Source organism: Labeo rohita, chromosome 14 (genome assembly GCF_022985175.1).
Source record: "Labeo rohita strain BAU-BD-2019 chromosome 14, IGBB_LRoh.1.0, whole genome shotgun sequence".
Lineage (NCBI taxonomy): Eukaryota > Metazoa > Chordata > Actinopteri > Cypriniformes > Cyprinidae > Labeo > Labeo rohita.
This window is the reverse complement of record NC_066882.1, coordinates 17814689-17842071: the sequence shown is the minus strand read 5'-3', so window position 1 is coordinate 17842071 and position 27383 is coordinate 17814689. Positions and strand designations below refer to the sequence as shown.

General features: G+C 39.5%; 1 protein-coding gene across 1 annotated transcript; it reads right to left on the bottom strand.

The window, feature by feature from the left end:
• Window positions 1–1870: 1870 nt before the first annotated feature.
• LOC127175745 (calphotin-like) lies at window positions 1871–25747 on the bottom strand. Its single transcript, XM_051126993.1, has 4 exons — window positions 23409–25747; window positions 23032–23318; window positions 2147–2299; window positions 1871–2006 (listed from the first exon to the last, which is right to left on the bottom strand). Exons 1-4 carry the CDS (start codon window positions 25476–25478, stop codon window positions 1871–1873), a joined length of 2646 nt encoding a protein of 881 aa, XP_050982950.1. The 5' UTR covers window positions 25479–25747.
• Between the last annotated feature and the right edge of the window lie 1636 nt (window positions 25748–27383).

Genomic DNA, 27383 nt, shown 5'->3' with positions numbered 1-27383 from the left:
AGAAAGACATGAACATCTTGGATGACAAGGGGGTGAGTAAATTATTTGTGAATTGTTGTTCTGGAAGTGGACTTCTCCTTTAATGGGGATCAACGGGTTGAAGGTTCAAATTGCAGCTTTAAAGGACTCTACACGATCCCAGACAAGGAATAAGGATCTTATCTAGCGAAAGGATCGGTCATTTTCTGAAAAAAAAAAAAAAAAAAAATGTTTAAATGCTTATCTTGCACTAGCTCTGCAGAGCGCATACACGCCTCACAGCATTAATCTCATTGGAAAAGTCACACATGGTTAGTTCTTTGTCTGTGTACTTTAGTTCAAAAGGGTGAAAAACTTTTATATTATTTTCAAAATCATCTGATATCGTTGTTTTACCTTTTTTTGTAAAGAGCGTTTGACTTTCTTTGCACGCTTGACTTTTCCAATGTGACTACTTAATGCGAAGTCTAGCTAGTGCAAGACAAGCATTTGTGGTTAAAAAGCATATCAATATTTATTTTTTTTTAGAAAATAACAGATCGGTTCACTAGATAAGACAGTTATTTCTCAGTTGGGATCGTGTTGAGCCTTTTGAAGCTGCATTGAAACTGTAGTTTGGACCTTCAACTTATTGGCTCTCATTGAAGTCGACTATATGGAGAAAAATCCTGCAGTGTTTTCCTCAAAAACCTTAATTTCTTTTCTTAATCTTGAATGACACGGAGGTGTGTACATTTTTAGAAAAAATGAATTTTGGAAGTGCACTAATCCTTTAAGCCTCTATGAAAATAAATGCAATCAGAATGATTTTGATGCAATCACAAGATCCTAATGTCATGATTCTTTAAAGGAACAGTTTACCTAAAAATTAAAATTCAGTCAACGTTTTCACATTCTAATTTTTTTCTGTGAAATGTAAAGAGATTATATATATATATATATTAATTTTGCTCCCCCCATACAGCCATTCATGTCTCCGCAAAGGACAAATAAAACATCTAAAGCACTCCACTATAAGAAAAAACAAAAATCTGGAGAAAAACTGGAAAGGTACTGGTAATTTCCTGCTGGGACATGGTCCATTAAAGCAACCCCAGGACATCCAAGGTGACTTTGATTCCTTATTGGAACAGATTTGGATAAATTTAGCATTAAATCATGCTCACCAGTGGATTTTCTGTGTTGAATGGGTGCTGTCAGAATGAGAGAGAAAAAAAAAAAAATCACATTAAAAGACAAATAATCCATTCAACTCCAGTCCATCATTTAGCGTCTTTGTGAACAGAAAAGCTGTGTATTTGTAACAAACAAATCCATCATTAAGATGATTTTAACTTCAAGTACAGGTATTCTATCCAATATAAAGCTTTCTCTAATGAAAGTGTTGCCTTGTCTGAAACAGGAGAGAAATCTGGACAGCACAGTTTACAAGTGAAAACGGTTCTAAGCAAATATGATGAATTTTGATGTGAGAGGACAACTGGGGATGTAATTTTTTACTAGAGAAAACATGATTATGGATTATGGACTTGTATTTTGGCCAGTTAAAATGTCTTATTGGTGGACTGGTGTTGTGTAGATTACTTGTATATTATTGTGATTATCAGCTGTTAGGACTCTCATTCTGATGACAACCCTTTACAGACATTTCCTTCAGCCCTAAACACTCCATGCAATGCATAATTCAAATTACAGGTAAAAATCCTGTAAAAAAATCTATTCATATTAACACAGTACATTGGTCCCTATTTTTACAGACATCTCTAAGAGTGTAATGAAAAATATAAGACACTTTTTACATTCATTTTAACACATACATTAACAGTGTTCATTATACATAATTCCTTTTTGACCATTAGCTTTTTTTTAATGCTGAAACACATCAGCGAACTTAAGTCAGGATGTTATCAAAGTCATCCCACCAGTCATCGGCTCCTGTCCGTACCCTTACCGGCCTGCAGCAGTGCAATTTGCTGACTTCACTTGTCCCAGCAGCATGACACCGTACCTGCATCTCCCATCCTTGGCTGTGTGACCAATTAATTCATCTATCATTAAAGAACTACTGTGAAATCCCCCACTGTGTTCAAGGTTGCTACGACTGCCTGCGCTGATGAAAACTGAGAGTGCAAAAAACAGAAGAACTGGGTGTCTGGTGAACACTTACATCACCAAACAGCCTCCTGAGGTGGAAACAGACTCTGATGAGGGAGAGAAAGAGAAAAGAGGATTTTTCTCTCTTTTAAACTTCTCCCACTCACAGACCTTAGAGGCCCCTGTGTGGGCTTTCAGATGATTCCACCCATATGCTCCTTGTCGCCTGCTCAAGAGGAATAAAGAATTGAGGATCTGTCATACGTCTCTGCAGTGCTGAGGCAAGACTTCATCTTCTGCAGCGTATAAGAACTGATGCCTTGTCGGTGGCCTTGTTTTCTTAGGACAGGCACCCTGGAGTGCATTAACAACTCGGATGATTTCAAACAGATCTTAATCTCACCTAGTCTGAACCCAGTTGAGAGACATATAGGCCTACATAGGTCACGCCAGGTAATAATTGAAGCAGCAATTACAGCAGGTGCAGTGGTTGGTTCTGATGTACAGTAATAGAGTGGAACGCCTCACACAGCTGTGGAGCTACTGATAAGAGTAAACGCAAAACCGTACCAGATATTTTACCTTATAGCTGATTGATATTACAGAAGGTAAACTCCTTCCACTTTTTTTTTTTTTTTACAAAATGAAATAAATACAGTCACATATTTTTTATCTTCTCATACAAGCTTATTTTGTTTCATACTATTACTGTAGCCTACTCCTGCAGTGCCTTGCGAAAGTATTCACACCCCTTAATTTTTTTCCACGTTTTATGTTGCAGCCTTATATTAAACTGCTTTAAATTACTTTTCTTCCAAATCAATCTACACTCCATACTCCACAATGATAAAGCACAAAATGGGTTCGTAACACGTTTGGAAATTCATTACAAAATTAAAAAAAAAAAAGAAATTATTCCATTGCATAAGTATTCATACCTCATTCCTGGGACACTTGAAATTTAGCTCAGGTGCACTCATATTGCGTGTAGATGTTACTAAAGTTTGAGTCGAGTTAAACTGTGGCAAATTCATTTGAATGAGTATGATTTGGAAAGGTACACACCTCTCAGAAAAGGTCTAACAGCTGAAAATGCATATCAGAGCAAAAACCAAGCCCTGAGGTCAAAATAACTGCCTGTAAAGCTCAGAGACAGGCTTGCGTGAAGGCACATATCTGGGGAAGAGTTCGGAAAAAATGCATTGAAGGTTCACAGAAGCATGTAGCCTCTATTATCCATAATGGAAGATGCTTGGAACAACTAGGACTCTTCCTAGAGGTTTCCTCCTGGTCAAACTGAGGAATTGATGAAGAAGGGGGCTTGGTTATACTGGTGACCAAGAAGCTGATGGCCACTCTAGTTGACCTCTGTGAGCAAATAAGCAGATGGAAGAAACTTACAGAAGAACAAACATCATCTGCAACATTCCACAAATCCTGTCTTTTTGGCAGTGTGTCCACGAAAGTGTGAAGACACACAGAAACCCACTTGGAATTTGCAAAAAAGCACCTAAAGGACCCTCAGAATGTGAGAAACAAGATTCTCTGGTCTGATAAACATCAATTCCAAGCATCATGTTTGAAGGAAACCAAGCACTGCTCATCACCTGCAGAGTGCCATCCTAAAAGTAAAGTGTGCTGGTAGGAGCCTCATGTTGTGGGGCTGTTTTTTTAGCGGCAGGGACTGAGGGACTTAATGAAAACCCAGTTCAGCACATTCAGAACTTCAGACTTGGCAGAAGGTTCACCTTCCAACAGGTTAATGACCCTAAGCACACAGCAAGAGTGGCTTATAGACAACTCTGTGAATGTCCTTGAGTGGCCCAGCCAGATTGAACGCAATCAAATATTTCTGGAGAAACCTGAAAATATCTGCCAGCCCCCATCCAAGCTGACAGAGTTTGAGAGGTGAGGTGAAGAATGGCAGATATTTGCCAAATGCAGATGTACAAAGCTTGTCGCATCATACCCATAAAGACTCTAGGCTGTAAAGGTGTTTCAACTAAGTGTGGAGTTAAGGGTATGAATACTTATGCCATGTACTTATTTTAGTGTTGTATTTTTAATAAATTTGTTAAGTTGTCATAAATCTGTTTTTTTTTTTTTTTTTTTTTTTTTTTTTTTGCTTTGTCATTATGTTGTATGGAGTGTAAATCAATGTGGGAAAAGTAATTTAAAGCAGTTTAACATAAGGCCACAACATAAAGCGTGAAAGAAAAAAAAAAAAAAAAAAAAAAAAAAAAAAAAAAAAAAACCTAATCAAACAAGGTCTTACTAGATATAACTGAGACTTCCAGGCAGGTATGTTAAGGCAAGTTTAAGCATTCGGGAAGAGATTCATTGAGTAAACATATGAGCCTAGAAGCTGGTTGTCTTAGTTTTTAGGATTTCAGGATTTCCTTTCAAAGACAAGATAATATCTTTGTGGCTCTGAATTTATGAAATGCCTTCTGAAATGCTATATTTAGTCTTATCAAATGTGCATTTGCAAAATTCTACAGTGCAATAATCATCTATCGAGCCTCTGATTTTAAAGTTACAATTCAAAATGCTCCTTCCTTTCCAACTAGTGACCTCTAATCTATCTTACAACACTTCTGGTGAGATATAAATTGTTTTTTTTTTTCAATTTTCTGCTAAAAGAACGCACATATTCTTTACTTAATGATCTAGCCTGTCTGACAGAAGAGCTAAAACACACATCTTCAGTGCTAAAAAGGTTCTTGTGACAATTATTCTGTGGTGTCCACTAAAACAGGTTCATTAAAAGTACAAGAGGACTTTGATGCTCCCACGCTCAGCGTGTCAGCGTCAGCACAGACAGCCACACAGTTGTTAGTGATGAGACAGCACTGAAACCCTTGAGATTTAGTTTTTAACGCTTTGAGCATAATAGCAGGTGTAGGTGTGCTTTGAAGAGCTGAATCTCTGATTGTCAGAGCATAATATATATTCTTTCTTGTCAGTTGCTGTGAGAAGAAAGCCCCTGCTGATAACATTGATGTGTTTGGAAATCTCATTTACAATTACAAAGCAAATTGTTAAGAGAATGCAAAAGGAAAAGGTCAGAGAAAAAGAATATAGGATGGAATACAAAAGGCTCTAACTGCAGAAAACATAAAAGATGACAAATAAAAATGCATTCTAATGAGCAGATTATCATAATAATGAACAGATCAGTGAACCAAATTGAACTGGAATTCCACAAAGCAATTTCAGGAATAAAAACCCCCTAGTGAATTCCATTATATCACACACACATTATTTTTCCAAGATTAATTAATATCAACATGCATCCTGCAAGAGTTTATGAAATACCAATTATTTAATTAATCTTTTAAAAGGACAGAGGACTGTTATACATAGTAAAAGGCAGACTAGGCAAAAAAAAAAAAAAAGTGTTGTCAATGCCCAATTATACGTCATATTTAAATGTTTGCTGTAAATATAAGATAATCAAAAAAACACACATTGTTCATGGTAGCTAGAGATGTGGCAAAGGTTAATAGAATGATCTGCTTTCAGTGAAAGGAATCAGATAAGTCAGTGATGTTAGAAACCTCCACGGACTGCCTCAGGGTGAGAACCGCTGATGGGATTGCTAACCAGCAGCAGACTTGAGCAGCAAAATCCCTCTGTCACGGAAAAACACACTTCTGTTTTAATGTTTGGCTAAGTTAGATTACAGAATGACATGCCAAGATCCCTCAAGCTTTCTTCAGTGCTTAAGAATATAGCTGAAGGAGCCCTGGCATTTGTGTCAGATGCCAGTTTTAGTCTTTGCTAAACTGAGCAAGATTCTCCTCAACCACCCAAGCTGTGGCGTAATGGCCATAGACTGTAAAAAATATGGACGTAGTGTCCATGACGTCACCCGTAGGTTTCTGTAGAGCATTTTTGAAGCTCTTAGTAGGCGGGAGTTGGCCGGGTGAGTAAATTATCTGTACATTTTTGTTCTGGAAGTGAACGTCTCCTTTAAAGCTGAGAATCGAGATGTTTCATTATATAGTTAATGCATTTGAGAATGTTTCGAATAAAAAGGAAAAAATAAAACATAAGTCTATTGTGACATCACATGATGACCCCCCCCCCCCCCATTTTTGCTGCCTCAGAAATAATGAGTGTATGACACCCCTGCCTGCGTCTACGAAACCACGCTGTTGAAGCACATGCAGAATAAGACCTGCCATTGTCTTGATCTAATAACCTTGAACTTCCCATGAAAGACAATATCTTAATGGCAGTATATGTGTCTATACAGTCCCAATACATGCCTCCATTTTAATGGTACCTTCGCACATATTCCAGTAACCAATGCCATTTGCTCTGCTGCACTTTCATACCAGGACGGTCATTTGTGTTTGCATCTGTCACTGATGAAAGTCTGGATGGCCTTTTTGGTCTTTGGTACTGAGAGCTTGACGCTGAAACATGGACTCGTCTGACCACAGCACACATTTCCATTGTCTTTTTGACTATCTGAGATGAGCTTTGGCAGAGAAAACCCCTTGGCATCACCGCAGCATGACGGTTTCTTATGCAATGCCATCTGAGGGCTCAAAGGTCATGCACATTCACCTGAGGTGTTGTGCCTTGCCCTACACAGACTGACATTTCTCTGGATTCTCTGAATCTTTTCACAATATTATGTGTGGTAGTTGGTGAAAGACATAAATTCTTTATGATTTTCTATTAAAAAATGTGATTTTTGATTTGTTGGACACTTTTGTCATGAAATTTGGCACAAAGTGATGAGACATGATCCAACTTCACTTGCAAAGACTGAAATGCTTCTTTTTATCCCCAAACATGATATCCTTACCTATTTCCATTTCACCTGCTTACTGTGAACTGTTTTAAAACAGTTTAATTTGGATATTCTATAACCGTTTCACTTCTATTTTGCCTCTGTCCCAACTTTTTTGGAGTGTGTTGCAGCCTTAAAAATCAAAATTAGTTTATATTTTACAAAATAAAATTAAAAGTTGGCCACTAAAAACATGTTTTTCTTGTTACATGTTAGTCAATTAAATAAAGGTTAAAGAGAATGAACAGATATCATATACTCTTGATTTTTTGGCATTTCACGAAACGTCCCAACTTTTATGGAGTTGGGGTTGTATATAATTTTAATGAATGTTATTGCCAAAGGCTTATATAAAAAGCAAATATAACTGTCTAGTCGGTTAAGCATTAGTTAAACATGCAGTTCCAAACATCTTCCAAATTATGACACTGCAGCTTATGATGCAATGAATACAACACAGTCTCTGTTTTTGCTTATATTCGAAGTTACACAGTGTCTACACCGGACGCAAGCGGCGAGGTGCGATGTGACAAAATACAGAGTTTAATGAGAAGCTTGAGGAGCTTGACTTACCGAATGCTAAAGTGCTTTGAAAAAGGAATGCTTTTGGCATATATATCATTTTCAATTTGACAGTGTTTCAGTATATATCTTTGATTGAGTGGTCGGCATGAGTAAAGCAGACAAATAAAAGCCTGAAAGAAATACATGAAAGAGAAAAGCTTGACTGAAAAAGTTGTTCACTCTTGCCTGTTAGGAGTAATTTCTAAGATGGATTTTTATTCCATAAGACAGGCTCAGATGAATAAAGGTTTCACTGAAAAGCGTTTTTTTTATGTATTTGATGTATTTCATTGCTTTTTTTTTTCAGCCAATCCACAATTGGGTAAAAAACACATTTATTTTTATATTAAATACCTAACTTTTGTTAATGAATGAGTTTACATTAGTGTAGAAAATTACTAAAATGCTGCATAATAAATTGCAAGAATACAAATCTTTAAAAGAGATTAGCTGAAAATGCATTTTAGTTTATTGTGAGTATGCCATTTACATACAGGTACCATTATCCATTAGCTATAGAGCTTGTTTACAAGCATTTGTTTCAAGCTGACCTGTCTGACTTCTTTTCACCTGACAGGAAACAAAAATCGTAAAGGACAAGACACTTCACACTATGTTCACCAGGGTTTACACTGCTTGTGTCTGCATAGATATTACAGATAACCCTCACAGATGGGTTTCAGGGAAGGAATCATTAAACTAAGAACAGCAACTGGAAAACAGTGTGGCTCCTGTTAAAACCTCACCCCGATTGTCTCATGCAGCCCTCAGGCAGTTTTATACATCCTGGTATGGGCTCTTTCTCACGAAGGCTCACTGTGACTACTCGGGAACAAAATTGACGATGACAAGATATCTGCAGTTATTTTTGCTTCTCCTCGTCTCCCTAGTTCTCTAAATGGAGATACAGCTTGACTGTCTGGCAGGCAGACCCCAAACAAATAACAATTATGCAGACATGTCAGCTTATGTAAGTGTACACAGAACAGATTTCAAGGCCAGTCACAGTATCTAGACTGGTGGAGAGGCTGATGACACATGCAGTCGGATGGAGGGCAGTTTATGTGAGGTATTGACTGTGGTGTGTAGTGGTTTTCTATTAGTTCTAGGTTGGTAGAATGGAAGAAAAGTCTTGAGGGGGTGCTCACATCCCCACGTCTGCCACAGGAGATAACGGCTGCTATGGTTTTTGAAGTCTGCCATCAAAACATAACATGTTTGCTCACTGTTGTGCTAATTTGTGATGATAGCTCCTTCATAAGGTCAGTGGGGAAGGGCATGTCAGTGACATGTCCTTGTAAGATTATTTGCATAATTATAAGCCAAAATTTAGCTTGGAAAATTGGCAAAAAAGGAGATACTCTGCATTCAGCTTGGTACTTTATTAGAAACTTCAACCAAATACTTGGTGTAACTGTAGGAGGGATAGTCCATTTGCTATCTCACAATCAGTGTGTATGTATTTTAGGTGGCTAATTCGTACAAATTTTGTACGATTTGTGTGAGGGGTAGGTTTAAGGGCGGGATTAGAGGTGGTCCATTGTATGAATTCCTACGAATCTGGCACCTCGTAAAATATCTGTGATTTTTTTTCAAAAAGTTAGGTTGTATGAATTCTTTTGAATTAGCCACCTTACAGGAAATTAGCTTTTCTACTTCAAACTTTTACTTTTGTAAAAAAATTTAACATAAGTTTACAGTTGAGTTTAAAAGTTTACATAGATCTTGCAGAATCTGTGAAATGTTCATTATTTTACCAAAAAAAGAGGGATCATACAAAATGCATGTTATTTTTTGACTTAGTACTGACCTTAATAAGATATATTCTACAAGAGAAAATAATAATTGATTTATGATCCACAGCTGTTTTATGTTTTGTTTTGTTTTTTTGTTTAGTGACAGTTGTTCATGAGTCCCTTGTTCGTCCTCAACAGTTAAACTGCCCACTGTTCTTCAGGTCCCACAAATTCTTTGGTTTTTCAGCATTTTTGTGTTTTTGACTGGATGACTGGATAATTTTGAGATCCATCTTTTCACACTGAGGACAACTGAGAGACTCATATGCAACTATTACAGAAGGTTCAAAGGCTCACTGATGTACACGATGGAATTAAGAGCCAGGGGGTGAAAACTTTTTGAATTTGAAGATCAGGGAAAATTTAACTTATTTTGTCTTCTTGGAAACATCTAAGTATCTTCTGTAGCTTCTGAAGAGCAGTACTATATGAAAAAAATATGTTTTAAAATATAGGATATTTCAAAATCAGTCATTGTTGGATAGGGTTCAAATACAAAGAATCTGTAATGCAAGACAAGCACATTTAAAACAGCGACTGCTGACCAAATGCTGTACAATAAAGGCATAACTGTACAAAAACATATACGACAGCATAAATAGTCAAAGAATTAGGTAACCGACCGTTATTTGTTAATTGGACCCGAACCCTGCTGGGAAGACATAGACCCGACTGCACCCGTTTGACACATATTGCACAGCAAACTGCTATTGACAAGTCAATAAACAAGTTGCGAAAAAAACTTTTTGGCTTACCTACTGTTAGTAGCCCCGACTGCAATCGATCCTCCTTGACACTAACATTTCCATCCATGTTAGGCTGTTCCTCTCTCTTTCTGAGTGAATGAACCTTCTTAATCTATTCATTATTCCAGCTCAGAGCAATTTATTTATTTTATTTTTTTCAAAAAAAGCACAGAACAGGAAGTGCGTTACACTTTACTGCGTGCGCAGTGGTATAGTGGTGTCTGCAGAAGTGGTTATACTCTTAATTTATTTAAGGTATTGTTTTCATTATAATGTACTGATTCAAATTAGTAATCAACAATTAATTATCATGTTACCACTCTGCGCTCCTCCCTTGACATGCTCTTGTAATTATACGTAATTATACGGGCGTAATTATATTTCAGAGGAAGCCGGGGCCATGGTCTTGCTTTTATGGAGTATTTGCATTTATTTATGTGCAATTGGATTAGATATCATGTGGTGGACTGTCATGATTTTGGCTAATGCAAGACACTACTGAATTATGCGCATCGGAGTGGATTTAGAAGTGGGTATACACAAAGCCGACTGAAGTGGGTACACCGTATCCACCTTATTTTTCCTATGAGTGGGTGCAGCCATTTGTACATTTTTTGTGTCTGGCTTCCGGTCTCATCCACTTCCAGCTATTTTTAGCTGCACAAAAAGCTTGTTTTGCTGCTTCATATTGCAAACTGGTGTGTCTTACCATACTATTTTAATGTATTATCTTAATTATTAACACACTGGTTTGTAGTGCAAACTGTTTTACTGTTTACTGCACTTTGATTTTCTTCTCGTTATTTCCCTATGGTGGATTATGAACCAGACGTCTAACACAGTACCAGAAAACAGCTTACTTCCGCATTGAAAAATAAGGTGGATACCCTGCACTGCACCATAGTGTGTGTTCAATAACAGGTGTGTCTCTTCTTCAGTAAAAGAAAACAATACAAGACATTTGGTAAAAGCTCCACCTAGTCAATCTTATGAAGCTTAAAGGAGGAATTCACATGAGACACCTTGAATACCGCTTGCAGTACTAACATTAACTTAGCATCACCCATGTTTTTTTCGCACCTTCCGCTCACACTTTTCTAGTGGTGTGACGAGACACTTATCCCACGAGACGAGACGAGAAATGAGACTGGGTTCACGAGAACAAGACTTTTTTTTTTTTTTTTTAAATCCTCTGATGAAATATGTGTTCATCTTTTATTCAACTGAAAAACACAAAATGCAAAAAAATGTAGGTGCATTTTGAACTTCCATTTGAATAAATTATATGCAGTAATAAACAAGAGCTTCACGATTCTAGATAAATTGAGAATCCCGGTTCATTTTAATAATTTGGAGACCATGATTCTCTCGCGATTCTGGAGAAAAAAGATTAGAAAACTAAACAAAATAATATAATTTACTAGTGGTTCAGACAAATTGTTCATTGCTTAAGTCTTTTAAAAACATATATTAATTTAAAGAAAATTTAAACAACAAAAAAAAAAATCAATGAAGGAGTCAGTGTCTCACTTCATTAAGACTTGTTTGACTACTGAAATCTGAATGAATGATTCAATGACATACTTTTTTTTTTTTAAATGGGCAGTTGTCGCCACCTACTTGACCTCCTTGCGGAAGAGGATAAGCGTTACAATACATACAAGTGTTAAGATACTTTCTTTTTGATCGCTACTGTAGACATTATGGGTTTATACCCAAACTATAAACTTTTATCCGAGTACTTCTGTTTTAATGTCTGTAACAGAAATAATGATTATAATGTGGTTGAAAAGACAGCAGCAGAATGCAGATTACCTGTTTCACATCCTAAACCGTCTTTCCACTGCACACGACATTTGGACACGACTGTCGCATTTCTCCCCCGGCGCACAGAACTTTCAAACTGGTCATGCAGCAACCATTACCTCGCATATTCACCTTAGTAAAATTAATGATTTAAATGAATATAATCAATGTATAAATGTTTTGTCACAAAACAAACGACCCCTAAATAAAAACATAGTATGTTTAATTGGGCTAATTAACGTAAAGAATTATTTAATAATTATAAAATAATAATTTCTTAATACTTATTCATTGAGATCTAGATCTTTTAAGGATTAAACGTGCAGCTCTAATGTAAACACTGCAAAATGTTTTGTGAGGATATTGATCTCGTCACATCCCTACACTTTTCTCATCCTAATTTTACAAGTTGCAAGTTACAAAACACATGCAAAGTGCTGACCGACACTGATCACTGGCAGGTGTGGTGTTCTCTGATCGATTCGGGTATTACACACAAATGTTAAACAGACCCGGGACCCGAGGTAATAGATTGGGACCCGGACCCAGCTGACCATTTAAAATATAGACTCCAACCCGTACGGGTCCCTTCAATTTAAACTACAAAGTGCAGAGTAAATGTGTCATCTGGGTCAGAATATTATAATTGGCCCAGACGTCAGCGCATTCTGAACTCGTTCTGCATTCATACTGGTAATTTACTGGAAATGTTACAATGTCTCATACCAGTAAATTGCCAGAATGAATTTAAAGGTATTTTTGAAAAGGTCCTGTTCACACATGATCTCTTAACAATAATTTAACAGTAATTTATCAGTAAAGACTATATGTGTCACAATTCAAATGCAGTTTTATTGGTTAATATAAATAATTATGGCTGGTAAATTTTCTTTGTTGCTGTGGTAGATGTGACAAAAGGTTCATGCATGCATGCAGCTATGTTTAATAAGCCCGTTTTTTTTTTTTTTTTTTTTTTTTTTTTTTTAATAATATCACCATTGCCGTCATCTCCCCACAGACTGTACCGCTGTATGAATCTCAATCAGAGGTTTGGACAGAACAGCATGCATCTTAATGTTCTTTGTGCCAACAGAATTCTAAGTATACGTGCATTATCCAGTTCTCATAACTGTGCCTTTAGGGACCCTGCAGCCTCAAAAAAATAGCTTTTCAATTCAAAAAACAATTCATTATAAATGCTACGGTAAAACACATTATTTTAAATGAAGTCAAAGATGGGTTAAAAGACTCCTACACATTGAAAGACTGAATTTGAAGCGTAGGGCGCAATATCCCTGACTGTGTGACCATATGACAGATATAGAAATAAATATGATGCCTTATAAATTACATGTTTTAATGGCAGACCTTTTCAAGTGTCAGAAAAGTTCCAGAAAAGTGGTCACGATTTTGCCGTTTAAGCAAATGGGGGAAATATGTGTGATGTGACATGATCATATCTTATTGGTGACAGGTGTCTAGAAATCACATTACATGCGCAGTCAAGCCAATGATTGGATTATGCCAAACAACTCATCCCTTGCTGATGTTGATGAAACTAACACACTATAAATGTACCTTTTTATGACACCTTTGATTTTCTTTAGGTGAGTGTAAAAAGCTCAGGAACAGGAAGCAGCTCTGTAAAGTCCTAGAGGAACTGTACTTACTGTACTTAAGAATTATTTTTTGGGATTTTGTAGTCAACTCAGGTACTAATGAAAAATAATTTTTCAACATGGTTAAATGCGAAGACAGCACATGTCAAAAATTTTAAATCCGTACTTGAGGAAAACTTTGCATTTACAGACAGAGTAGTGGTAGGATATTCGTCAGAATTATTCAAGAGTAGGATTTGCATGCCACTTCCTCCCAGTACTGCTTAGCCATTCATTCATTATCCCTCTGGGAACAAACCTGAATTTTTCACTTCCACTGAACATTTTTTCCCCATCCATCTGCCCTGACAAGCAATGTGATCTGTCCCCCAACCACCCCCAAAATTTCCTCTCCTCCGCTTATACAGAGGTCACATTACAGCCTGTCCATTGCAAAAAGGAAATGATGGGATGATGGTGTCAGGCAGCTCAAGGGCTTATTCTCTGTCTGCGCGGCAAGAGCTAACGAGACACCACGGACCCATCAGTCACTATAAACTCACATACCCGAAATGTCACTTCAATCCCTCAAAAAGAATCAGAATTAAGTCAATATGGCATCTCTTTATAAGCTGCTGGCATCTCCATCCTTTGTAGTATCTTTATGACGGTGCGCTTTCAGTCAAGCGATCACATTCATTTAAGCACTAAGCATTCATAACGCTGAGCGTAGACATTTTAAGGACTTGATCGCACACGGCTGAGTGTATCAGCTTCAGCTGAAGAATGCAAACTCTATAGCAGTGGCTTAGAAATTCAAAGAGTACTGGAAGAAGATTATGAACAGGTTCTCAGTTGTGCTTTAAGAGCAGAAAGTGTTTTATCGAGTCTACTCTGCTGTGACGGACAGCTTCATGTCCTAACTGCTGTTGGAAGTACCCTGTCATTGGACTCTCCAGCTGTCTCATTTTGAGAGTCGAATTGTTCAATGTTTTGCTTTCTGACCGGCAGTCGGGTGCCTACCATCAATTTTCCTGCCATCAGACATTTGACAAGAGCGCACCTCTAATGCTTGTGCATTCAAGGTTGGAAAAGGAGGGAAGAAAATTACATCACAGACACTTCTCAAATGATAGATTGTCGTAATTTCTTACTATGAGCTCTCCCTGTGAGGAAGCAGTCAAATGTGGTATAACAGACACAGTGCGACATGTTGTGTTATGCAAGTAAAGTGTGTGGATCAAATCAAATCTGTGATGGCAGGCTTGTGAAAAAGAGGTGCTATGCTCTGCTTTTTTGGTCAAGATAAAACAGTGGGACGTCTAGGATTTGGGATGTACCTTGGGATACGAGAAGAGAGGCTATGAAAAAGGATTAGGTTGTCTTATTCCTCTCAACGACTTAACCAAAATGTGAGCTCTTTAGCTTTTAAAAGACCACAAAAGCAGCTGGCTAAACCACATGCTGAGGCAGAAGAGAAGCTCATAAGATTGGAAAAGAGAGGTGCATCAGTGAAGATTTATTTCATACTGATATAAGTTTACATTCAACAAACATTTAATAATTTATCAGGTCAATATTTGGCATATTTTACGTTCATCAAATGTATTTCTTTTTCTTTATTCATCTTTAGAAATTCCAGTTTTCATTGTTCATGTTTCATGTTACCATTGTCTCAGAAATGTTTTAAAGCAATTAATTAAATATCATAATAATAGTCAGGTAATCAGATAAAGTAATAAAAGTAATTAAATTAAAAAATATATTTATAGAATATTTATTTTATATATTATACAGGGTTAATATTAAGGTCAAAAGTTTGCATACACCTTGCAGAATCTGCAAAATCTTAATTATTTTACCAAAATAAGAGGGATCATACAAATGCATGCTATTTTTTATTTAGTACTCACCTGAATAAGATATTTCATAGAGTTATCAGAGAGATATTTTACATAGAGTCTACAAGAAAAAATAGTTGAAGTTATAAAAATAACCCCATTCAAAAGTTTACACACATTTGATTCTTATTATTGTGTTGTTAGCTGAATGATCAACAGCTGTGTTTTTTTTTACCCTTGTTTGTCCTGAACAGTTAAACTGCCTGCAGTTCTTCAGAAAAATCCTTCAGGTCCCACAAATTCTTTGCTTTTTCAGCATTTTTGTGTATTTGAACCCTTTCCAAAAATGACTGTATGATGCTGAGATCCATCTTTTCTCACTAAGGACAACTGAGGGACTCATATGCGACTATTACAGAAAATTCAAACACTCAGAAGCTTCAGAAGGAAACAGTGCATTAAGTGAATTTGACGATGAGGGTAAATTGAACTTATTTTGTCTTCGGGAAAACATCTAAATATATTCTGTAGCTTTTAAAGGGCAATAAATGAAAAAAATGAGAAAAATAAGAAAAATGTATACATTTTCATTCTGTTCAAAAGTTTACACCCCTGACTCTTAATCTTAATCATTTTTTAATGGCAGGAACAGTTTGAAATGTAAATAAACTGTTGACTAAACTGTGACTAAATAAACTGTTGATAAGTGAATCTCCCAAAATATCCTGTAGGAAGTAGAAAAATCATAAACTATCATTTACCTTTACTTACAAGATAAAAGTGATATGTGGCAAAGAAGATAAGTTCTTCACTTTATCCTTTTCCAGCAACATGAGGTATACAAGCTAAACTGAGCTGTTTAGATAGCATGTAAGGTTCCTGGCTTATTTCTTTTCTCACAAGTTCAGCATTTCTTAACTTTCACCAACACTGTGCAGTAATCCGTCATAGCTTAAAAGTTTACCCGCGAAGTACCAGAGCTATCAAATCTGTTCTCTGTGCAATCCAGACTATGTTATTTCATCATCTGAAGATATGAGCAGATAGTGTTCCTGTTTAGCCCAGCCAAGGGTCCTTCACTTGGAATTGAACGCGATGGAATTGCAAAACACACTTGAGTAATGAAATCATCTCCCTCCTGTCTTGGTGAGCTTAGAGGAGTTCAGAGAGCTCTTACATCTGTGTAATCAAAGACACATCTGGCTGAATATTAACTGAGCTGCGGTGGGGTATATCCTGTTTCCACCTAATGTTTGTACTCCACGCCCAAAACAGACACAAATTCTCTTTCCGTCTATATCCCTGATTGCATTTACATATTCAGATGTCCCCTCACTGCTTGTTGAGATGCCATAAATCCAATTACTGGCAATGAACATCGCCTGCTCATAAACATTGTTAATCATTAAAAATTCAATTGGTGACAAAGTTTATGCATTTCGGTCTAGGGTGGTTTGCTATCAGTGCATCATTTCCATCATAGAATGTTTTGACATATGCTACATTAAAGAAATAGGCTCTGAAAAAGTGTAGTTTAATGAACATTACTGAATATTACAAACATGCAGTATATCTAATAAAAAGTTAATCAAAAATGAATAATTGAACATATAACATTGCTTTGAACCTTAACCAAATGTGTAGTATAGATATTTTATCGTACACTGTGACTGAATATATTTAACAGCATGTCTATATTAAAGCGTAGAGTTTGTGAATTTGTTTTTTCTTTCTTTTTCTTTTTCTTTAGACAACAGGAATCCTCAAGTCTGTCACTTTCAGGTATATTTGCAAACTGAAGCTGACAGAACTTGTAGTAGTGACTGGTATGTATTAGTTGCTAGATAATCAATTGATTATGCAGTAGATTATGTTTGTTTGTGAAGGGAATGTGTCTCCTGATCTACATATATCCGTCTATGTTCACATGAATCATTCATGATCCAGCTTCACTTACAGCAGAAGTTAGTATAAGGGATTTTTTATGAATCTTTGCAATCGCCTTTCCTCATAATGTGTTAATTAGCAAGTTTAGCGGCTAAAAGCAGCTAAATGCGGCTAAAGTAAACAGGCTTGTCACATCACAGAGAGAAGAGAGGAGTGGGGCGAGCAGAGCTCATTTGCATTTAAAGCAGCCTCGACCAGAATTAGATGATTTTTGCAGAGCTGATTTTGACAAGGTTAAAAGGGTGTTATTTTACACAACCATTGAGAATTTGTAACCAAAGTATATTATAGAGTTTTCATTAAGACCCTAAAGAATCATATCAACTTGTGGAAAAAGGGCATCCGATGACCCCTTTAATAGTTTTTAGGCAAGAATGTTTGTTTAGATTGTTTAGATGTTTGTTTTGTTACTAAAAATAACATCTATTTGAAAATTTACTTCAATGTTTTTGGAGATGTGAACCCCATTCAACGCTCATGAATATGCCAAGTCATAGTTACATTGTTCCGCCATTAGAAGGTGACAAGAGACAAAAAGTTATAAACAAAGAAGCTATTTTTACTTTCAACAACAGCTTGTAAGATGCAGCCAACAATTACACTGAGCAGCACTGTCATCTGAAATCACCCTTAACAGATGAAAGTATAGTACGACAAAGATATCCTCAGCAGACATTCAAACTAATGTTTTTTTGTGATGTTGAGCTGAAGAATTAATGTTTTATTAGATGCAAATCACACTTGCTCAGTCAATCTCTCTCTCATACTCTACATAACTGCCGTTCTTGCGTTCTAGTTCTAAAGCGATGTTTTCGATTTAGTAACAGGGCTTGGGCTCGGCCGTTAAACTGTCAAACTGAGATTTGAATCCGTGTTCAGCACAAAAGAGGGTTTTTAAAGACACTGTTGTTGTTTTTTATGTGTTAACACACTCGTGCCGTTGAATCGCAATAGCACACTTGTAGCCTTGAGATATGGCTATATATCGGCAAGCTGTGATTACCTACGGCTGAATCGTAGCCATGCCGATATATAGCCATATCTCATGGCTATTGTATTGACTTATTCAGGTCCCACAAATTTTTGTGTATTTGAACCCTTTCCAACAATGACTGTATGATTTTAAGATCCGTCTTTTCACACTGAGGACAACTGAGGCACTCATATGCAACTATTACAGAAGGTTCAAATGCTATCTGATGCTCCAGAAAGACAAACGATGCATTAAGAGCTGGGGGGTGAAAACTTTTTGAATTTGAAGATCAGGGTAAATTTAACTTATTTTGTCTTCTGGGGAACATGTGATTATCTTCCGTAGCTTCTGAAGGGCAGTACTAAATGAAAAAAAACTACGATATTTAGGCAAAATAAGAAAAACATATATATCTTCATTCTGTTCAAAAGTTTACACCCCTGGCTCTTGAATCATAACCGTGCTGATATATAGCCATATATCATGGCTATTGTGTTGACTTAAAATATTTTATTTATTGTTTAAATGTTTAATTGGTGATTTTAACACCAATACAGTTTTTATAATTAACAAACGCGTAATATCAAAGAACATAATATTTGGTATGCATATGTGCTTCTATATGTGTAGAAGTTTCACATGTTATTTTTATCTTCCTGTAGGTGCAGTAGATGAACCCATTTAAAATTCCATCAGTGTGGTCAGGACAAGGTCAAAACTGTCTGATTTTCACTGTGTGAAGCGGTATAAGAAAAGCATAGATGGGGAGTCACTGCTGTTTTATGCAAGTAATCAGATTTTTTACCATTTTACACCAAAGTGTGAAATGACTGAGAACGTGAAAGTTATATCAAGCACACAGTAATATGATTTTCTCAGTTAACAAGGTGGAAGATTTCGTTTTGGAGTTCAGATGAATAAATTACCTTAACTAATGGATTTGACAAAAGCTTCTGAATCTTTTTACTTCTGCCAAGTGGTACGACTTTAATGCACTAGATGGGTCTATTGGCATTTTAATGCAATGGATAAATCTATTGATTTTTTTAAGTGCTTTTATTCTATTGAAACTAAGCTATTTTCACTGGGACTTTCAAGCCAGTGTGCTCTGTTTATTTGAGCCAAACGGAAATTTCCGTTTGAGACAGAGTTGTTAACGTGGGATTAAAACCCAAACAAGCTCTAATTCCCAAAGGGAAGTGCAGTCGATAAAGCGTTCAAAAAATGAACAGATGAAAGCACTAATTTCCCAGAGGAGGCAAACTTATATGACAGTATTCTGAAGTGCACGGTCACTAACAAGTGTATTGCAAAATATTACAGAGAAATATCCACTCCTAAATGCATCAGATTACAGAAGAAAAATGTGTTATGAATGCTGTTTCATGTTAACTTTATAGGGCACTTTAGATAAATGCTTCCTCCACTTGGCAACAAACTCTTTCTTCAGACATGTTTTTCTCTCTTTAATATCTTATCAACTTAAACCAGATTATAATGTGATACTATGTTGAAAATAGAGATACCAAACTGCTTTGTATATATTCTGGTTCATTTACTTCTCATCATTTCTTTCAGTACAGTCAAATTGTCATCTAATCTGCTAGCTGTTGAACCCAATTGTTTATCATTTGCCGCTATGATTTTGCAGGCTTTAACAGCGAGGGAGTGTTTGATATGTTTTATTAAAGCAGTTTCCCCACTCTTGCTATTTTTATCTCTATTTCTCGCCACTTCCCCTTCCCCTCCTTTATTCTGCTTTCTTCCTCTGTTTAATGGCAGCATGATTGGATAATTGTTATGCTAACAATTTCTGTCATAGCAGGCCTGCTTTGTTTGAAAAGCTTCTTTACATTCTGCTCTGCAATTACTGTCCTTTCTCGTTTTTTCCCAGTGATGGCTCATCAAATAGTAATTTAGACTTTGCAGGGGTTTGTCTTTCAATGGTCATTTTGCCAAAGAAATGAAAAATTCCAGGATGGATCTCATGTTGCTTTGAGCTTGCTTTTTAATTTACATCCTCAGCCAGGAAATAAAAAATTTGGGAATGTAAATGATTTTTTTTTTCTTTCGCAATAGAAGTCATATATTTTTTCCATGCATTTTATTTATTTATTTAAATATTAAAAGGTCCCTGTAGTTTTTATTATTATATTGTTGTAAAACATTTGTTTGTCTCTTTAATTTTAAACTATTTTGGTCTTGCTATAAACAAAAAAAAAAGATTAAAAAACCTTTAAAACTGATATGCCACTATAGCTTCAAGTATTATGTCCCAAAACAATATTTTTAAAATATATACCATACCACCAGTCAAAAGGTTTTTTTGTTTTTAAAAAGTCTCTTCTGCTCATCAAACCTGCATTTATTTATTAAAATACAGCAAAAGCAGTAATATTGTAAAATATTTTTACTATTTGACATAACTGCTTTGTATTTGAATATATTTTAAAATGTAATTTATTTCAGTGATCAAAGCTACATTTTCAACATCATTACTCCAGTCTTCAGTGTCACATGATCATTCAGAAATCATTCTAATATGCTCATTTGCTGTTCAAGAAACATTTATTATAGAAATTAAGCAAGGATGCTTTAAATTGATCAAAAGTGATACTAAAAACATTTATAATGTTACAAAAAAAATTCAATTTAAGATAAACGCTGTTCTTCTAAACTTGTTATTCACCAAAGAAACCTGAAAAAAAATCTACTCAGCTGTTTTCAGTATAATAATATGTCAATAATATAATAATATAAATGTTTTTTGAGCAGCAAATCAGCATATTAGAATGATTTCTGAAAGATCATGTGACTGGAATAAAAATTCAACTTTGAAATCGCAGGAATAGATTACAAATTATTCAAACAGAAATTATTTTAAATAGTAGCATTTCAAATTATTACCATTTTTTGCTGTACTTTGGATCAAATAAATGCAGACATGGTGAGCAGAAGAGACTTTCAAACATTAAAAACATTAAAAATCTTCCTGTTTAAAATCCAACATAATCTTCTCTGCAAACAGGTGTTTCATTTTCACCTTTATAATTTGTGGATATAGTGTCTTGCTATACTGATTTCTTTGTAGTTTATTCAAAGATTATTAGACAAAATGTAGATTCAAAGGACTATTTCATCTGTTTTCATCATAAGGGGATGTTTTGTGTGAGAGCTGTAAAACATCGTGGATTATCCTGGATTGTGAATACAAAATCAAGATGGTTAATCCAGCTGGCAAATCACTAAAGGTATTTTTATCTTGCGTTATCCAAAAACAACTAGCTTTGCTGTTTAGAACGATGCCACATGATTCCCCACAGTGTTACACTTCATTTAGCACATCTTTTAAAATGAATACTGTCATTCACTGTGCTATAACCCTTGCTTTTCTAGCACAGTGCATCATTTGCAATATGATTATCAATTATTATAGCTTAGTAATAATGCAAACAAAATGTCATTCATGATTAACTATGGTTGCTGTAAGCAAATATTATTTCCTTTCTCTCTGTCAACAAGTCCACAAACCAGTCTCTAGATAGGCCGGAAGACCACTCTATATAGTGTACATCAATGGGGATCAGCAGGTTAAAAATTGCTGTTTTAATGCAGATTCAAAGGGCTCTACACAATCCCAGCTGAGGGAATAGTGTCTTATCTAATGAAACCATCTGTCATTTAAATAATAATAATAATAATAATTACTTTTTAACCACAAATGCTCGTCTTGCACAAGCTCGACTTCACGCATTATGCAATCACATTAATGTAGGCGGAAGTACTGACTAGGGCTGCAATGAATCCTTGATTCTATTTAAGTATTCCATTTTAAAAAAAAAACTTGATTGCATTAGTGACGAGAGGCGAGCGGATCCATATGCATGCTTTTTATTAATGGACGAGGCAGATACATGGTCAGGCAGGCAGGGTAATCACAGGTACAATCAGGAATGATGAAGACGAAACACAAAGGGAGTCAGTAAGGCAGGCGTGAGTCCAACGAGGGGCGAACAATATCCGAGAGGGGCGATCCGAGAGAGAGTAGTCCAAAAACAAGAGCGAAGGTCAGAAGGGAACGAAGAAACTAGGAAACACTTGGAACACTAGGAAATAATCACTAAACACTCAACAAACCGCGATCGGTACAAGGAAGTCCGGGGTTTTATGGGGCGCCTGATTAGTCATGGGGGCTGACGTAATCAGCGCGGTGGTGGATGGAGATGCAGTCCAGGATGCCACGTAACGGCCAGGGAGTAAAAAGAGGTGAGAGAGACATCTGGTGGTGGGTAGTCCGTGGAGCACCGACCAGATTCGTGACATAGCCCCCCCCCAAGGAGCGGCTTCCAGACGCTCCAACAGAAACAACAGAAAAAACAGTCCAGGGAGCGGTGGGGGCCCAGGAGACTGAGGCAGCACTGGCTGGGCAAAGGCCCTCCAGGGTGGAGCCGGGGTGGAGCGGGAGGCTTGGGAGCCCTCCAGGCAGGAGCCGGAGGCGGAGCATGGGGCACTGGCGTCCTCCAGGGCGGAGCTGGAGGTGGAGCAGTGCTCCGGGGCGGAGCAGGAGGCAGAGTAGACGTCCGGGGCGGAGCAGGACTCCTCCAGGGCGGAACTGGAGGCGGAGCAGGACTCCTCCAGGGCGGAACTGGAGGCGGAGCAGGACTCCTCCAGGGCGGAACTGGAGGCGGAGCAGGACTCCTCCAGGGCGGAACTGGAGGAGGAGAGCAGGAGGCGCAGGAGCCCTCCAAGGCAGAGCCGGAACCCGCGTCACAATCCGGGACCTGGGGAAAGCAGGGACAGAGGAGGCAGACAGAACAGGGGAAGAAGGCGCAGCAGTCCCCGGGGCGGAGCAGGAGGTACCGCAGCTCTCCGGGCGGAACAGGAGGTGCCGCAGCTCTCCGGGCGGAACAGGTGGCTCTGTCATGGACTGGGACCTGGGGAGAACAGGGACAGAGGAGGCAGACAGAAGAAGGGGAGAAGCAGAGAGTATTGAGGTGAACGCCCCCTCCATAAGAGGTTCCACAGCTGACGCTGGCACCTCTGGAGGCATTGGCGCAGCTTCTCCTACGGGGAAGGCCTCAGGGGCGGACTTGAGGTCAGACGGGACCTCTGGAGCAGACTTGGGACCAGACGGGACCTCTGGAGCAGACTTGGGACCAGACGGGACCTCTGGAGCAGACTTGGGACCAGACGGGACCTCTGGAGCAGACTTGGGACCAGACGGGACCTCTGGAGCAGACTTGGGACCAGACGGGACCTCTGGAGCAGGAAACCGCGTTATGGCCTGGGACCTAGGAACAGTAGAGACAGAGGAGGCAGACAGAATAAGGGGAGAAGCAGAGAGTTTGAGGTAGAACGCCGCCTCCCTAGGAGGATCTACAGCCGAAGCTGACACCTCAGGAGGCATTGGCGCGGCTTCTCCAACTGGTGAGGCCTCTGGGTCTGTCTCGTGGTCAGACAGGGCCTCCGAAGCAAACTTGAGATCAGACGGGAGCTCTGGAGTTGGCTGGCGAACAGATGAGACCTCTGGAGCTGAGTGTGCAGCCCACACACTGAGAATGGCGATTGCCAACACGCTAGGAGACATGACGTGACAAGGCTCAGGGAGGTCAGACGAGACCTCTGGCACAGACTTGACGACGGGTAGGACTTCTGGAGTCGTCGTCAAGTTCTCTGGAGCGTAGCTTGCGGCCCAGATGCTGAGGATTGCGGTTGCCATCACACTGGCAGACATGATGTGACAAGGCTCTGGGCGGTCAAACGAGACGCGACTGGACTCTGGGCCGTCAGGCGGGGCGCGACTGGACTCTGGGCCGTCAGGCGGGACGCGACTGGACTCTGGGCCGTCAGGCGGGACGCGACTGGACTCTGGGCCGTCAGGCGGGACGTGACTGGACTCTGGGCCGTCAGGCGGGACGTGACTGGACTTTGACTCTTGGAGATCAGCGGTGACTTGATTTGATACGTGAAGACCAGCGGTGGCTTGAACTGGCTTGTGAAGATCATTGACTTTACTTGACTCAGGAACCACGACTGTGACCTTGCTTGACCCGGGAGCCACGGCTGTGACCTTGCTTGGCTTGGTTTGAACGGCTGTGACGTGACTTGACTTGGTAGGAACAGCTGGAACATGACTTGACTTGGCTGTGACTTGACTTGACTTAGTAGAAACAGCAGCTGGTGCAGGTTCAGAAGAGGCAGACATGACCTTGACCGGTTGTGGCCTGGCTGACGTGACGTTAGCAGGCGCTGGCTGGGCTGACGGGGCGTTAGCAGGCGCTGGCTGGGCTGACGTGGCGTTAGCAGGCGCTGGCTGGGCTGACGTGGCGTTAGCAGGCGCTGGCTGGGCTGACGTGGCGTTAGTGGTAATCTTTGCGTCAAGCACTGGCGTGGCGGCCCTCTTGAGCAGTGCAGACTCGGGCTCAGGGATGATGGCGGAAGCTTGACTGGACTTGGAAGCTTGACTGGACTTGGAAGCTTGAGCTGTAGCCTGACTTGACTCAGGAACAACATGGCTTGACTCAGGAACAACAGCTGTAACGTGACTTGACTCAGGAACAACAGTTATAACGTGACTTGACTCGTGGGGAACAGCTGTGACTTGGCTTGACTCATGGAGAACGACAGCTTTGGCTTGACTTGACTCTGTGTCTTGACTTGACTCAGGGGTAGCCGCCGCGACAAGGAGCGCCACTTTAGCTGCCCGTACTGTCATTAGGGGTGTGTCCAGCACGTGGGCCATCATGACCACAGGTGGCGTCCGGGCCCTGACCACAGGTTCTGGAATGGCAGCCATATTGTGGAGCGGCTTGGAGACGGCGGCCATTTTGTGCAGTGGCTCTGGCGTGGCAGCCATCTTGTGCAGTGGCTCTGGCGTGGCTGTAATTTGACTTGAAACAGAAGCGACAGCTGTAATTTGACTCGACACAGGAACTACAGTTCTGGCTTGATTTGAAACAGGAAGAACTGCTTTAGCTTGACTTGCCTTAGGAAGAGCAGCTCTGACTTGACCTGATGCAGGAAACACAGCCCCAGCTTGACTTGACACAGGAACAGCAGCAGTAAACTTGCTTGACTCAGGAAATACGGCTGCAACTTGGCTCGGCAAGGAAACTTGACTTGACTCAGGAAACACAGCTGCAACTTGACTTGACTTGGAAACTTGAGTTGACTCAGGAATTACAGCTGCAACTAGACTAGACTCGGAAACTTGACTTGACTCAGGAAATGTAACTGTACCTTTGAATGGCTCTTGTATGGCAGCTGTGACGTGACGGAGCTCTGTGATAGCCGCCATTTTGTGGACGGGCTCCGCCGTCGCCGCCATCTTGTGAGCGCACGCGGCGCCGCCGCCATCTTGCAAACGGCCTCCGCAGTCGCCGCCATTTTGTGAACGCGCACTGGCGCCGCCGCCATCGTATGAACGGGCTCCGCTGTCGCCGCTACCGCGTTAACGCGCTCCGGCGCGGCCGCCATCTTGTGCGTGGGCTCTGCTGACACCGCCATAGCATGAGCGCGCTCTGACACGGCCGCCATTTCTCGAGCGATCCAGGCGGCAAACTTGTTTGTGGCATCATGATCCGGCAAGACCGCTAGTTTGCGAGTGGGGGACGCGCGGTCGCCATTACCGCGTTGTCGCGTTCCCTCTCCGCGACCCCGACAGTGCACGGCGAACCCACACACAAAAACGCAAAGTTCAGAAACGCCTCCAGCGACGAGCGCGGGCCCCTTGCGTCTTAGTCGCGCACGGAGGGGCTGGTTCACGCCGTCACAAAACACCTCAATCTTAATACAGTCCGGGAGAGTGGAATAATTAGCAATTGAAATAAACTCACGGGTATAATGTTCGAGTGTGTGTGTTTTCTGTTTGATCCGGGAGAGAATTCTGTCTGTGTCCGTATCGGCTGATTGTCCGGGGGTGGAGCTGCTGGATCCTGTGGTGGCGGTTTGTTCTGTAACGATGAGAGAGTGACGAGAGGCGAGCGGATCCATATGCATGCTTTTTATTAATGGACGAGGCAGATACATGGTCAGGCAGGCAGGGTAATCACAGGTACAATCAGGAATGATGAAGACGAAACACAAAGGGAGTCAGTAAGGCAGGCGTGAGTCCAACGAGGGGCGAACAATATCCGAGAGGGGCGATCCGAGAGAGAGTAGTCCAAAAACAAGAGCGAAGGTCAGAAGGGAACGAAGAAACTAGGAAACACTTGGAACACTAGGAAATAATCACTAAACACTCAACAAACCGCGATCGGTACAAGGAAGTCCGGGGGTTTTATGGGGCGCCTGATTAGTCATGGGGGCTGACGTAATCAGCGCGGTGGTGGATGGGAGATGCAGTCCAGGATGCCACGTAACGGCCAGGGAGTAAAAAGAGGTGAGAGAGACATCTGGTGGTGGGTAGTCCGTGGAGCACCGACCAGATTCGTGACACATTCATTCATTAAATAAATAAATGCGATACAGGTTTAATATATGCGCTTTAATTATTTACATGCGTGTAGGTTACCTACATGCATCTCAGAGTGGCTCCATTCACAGTAACATTAAATGTTGCTACACAAACTGTTACCATTTACATGTGTGGAGCGTCTCAAACTCCATCTCTGCATGTTGTTGTGAGTTTGGGTTTATTAAAACATTCATCTGAGAACGCAACATGCACCATTTCATTAGATTTGTAAGGTAATTATAATTCATAAACCTACGCAAACACAGGAGAATACATCTCATAATGCCAACCATTCAAAATAAAAGTTTAAACCCTCACTCTGAGTGTACACGTTTCGATGTCCACGTGTTCAAGAAATTACAGTGGCTGTAGATCTTCTATCATAAATGGCTAAATATTAAAGATTAAGTGGACATTTGAATTAAATGTTGAGTCAATATTAAACAAGGGTTAAATCCAGCAGTAAAGTGTAAAAACAATCGTCAGGCCGTTGGCGCCCCCTATGTACATCAGCTTTATTGTTTATAATACATTATGTATTTTAACAGTTTTGTTCAGTTGCCTTGTTGCTGTTATATATGTATTTGAAGTCATTTTAAAAGCTATTGTTCACTTAGGTCTAGTTCTATTACTACAAAAAAGTCTGATTACTTGATTACCAAATGAATCGTGAGTGGCAGCCCTAGTATCAGCCCAGTGTTTACAAAGCAAATGTGTAAAGAAAGCCAAACAGCCTTTACAAAAAAGGTAAAATGATGTGGGACAATTTTAAAGTTG

What these genes read in the sequence shown, in the direction of transcription:
- LOC127175745 (XM_051126993.1), bottom strand. Translation starts at nt 25,478, where the DNA reads ATGGCGGCGACGGCGGAGCCCGTCCACAAAATGGCGGCTATCACAGAG. An exon ending in CGCGGTTTCCTGCTCCAGAG is followed by an intron (nt 23,319 to 23,408) that starts GTCCCGTCTGGT and finishes TCTGCTCCAGAG; the next exon opens with GTCCCGTCTGGTCCCAAGTC. An exon ending in TCAGGAGGCTGTTTGGTGAT is followed by an intron (nt 2,007 to 2,146) that starts GTAAGTGTTCAC and finishes TTGGTCACACAG; the next exon opens with CCAAGGATGGGAGATGCAGG.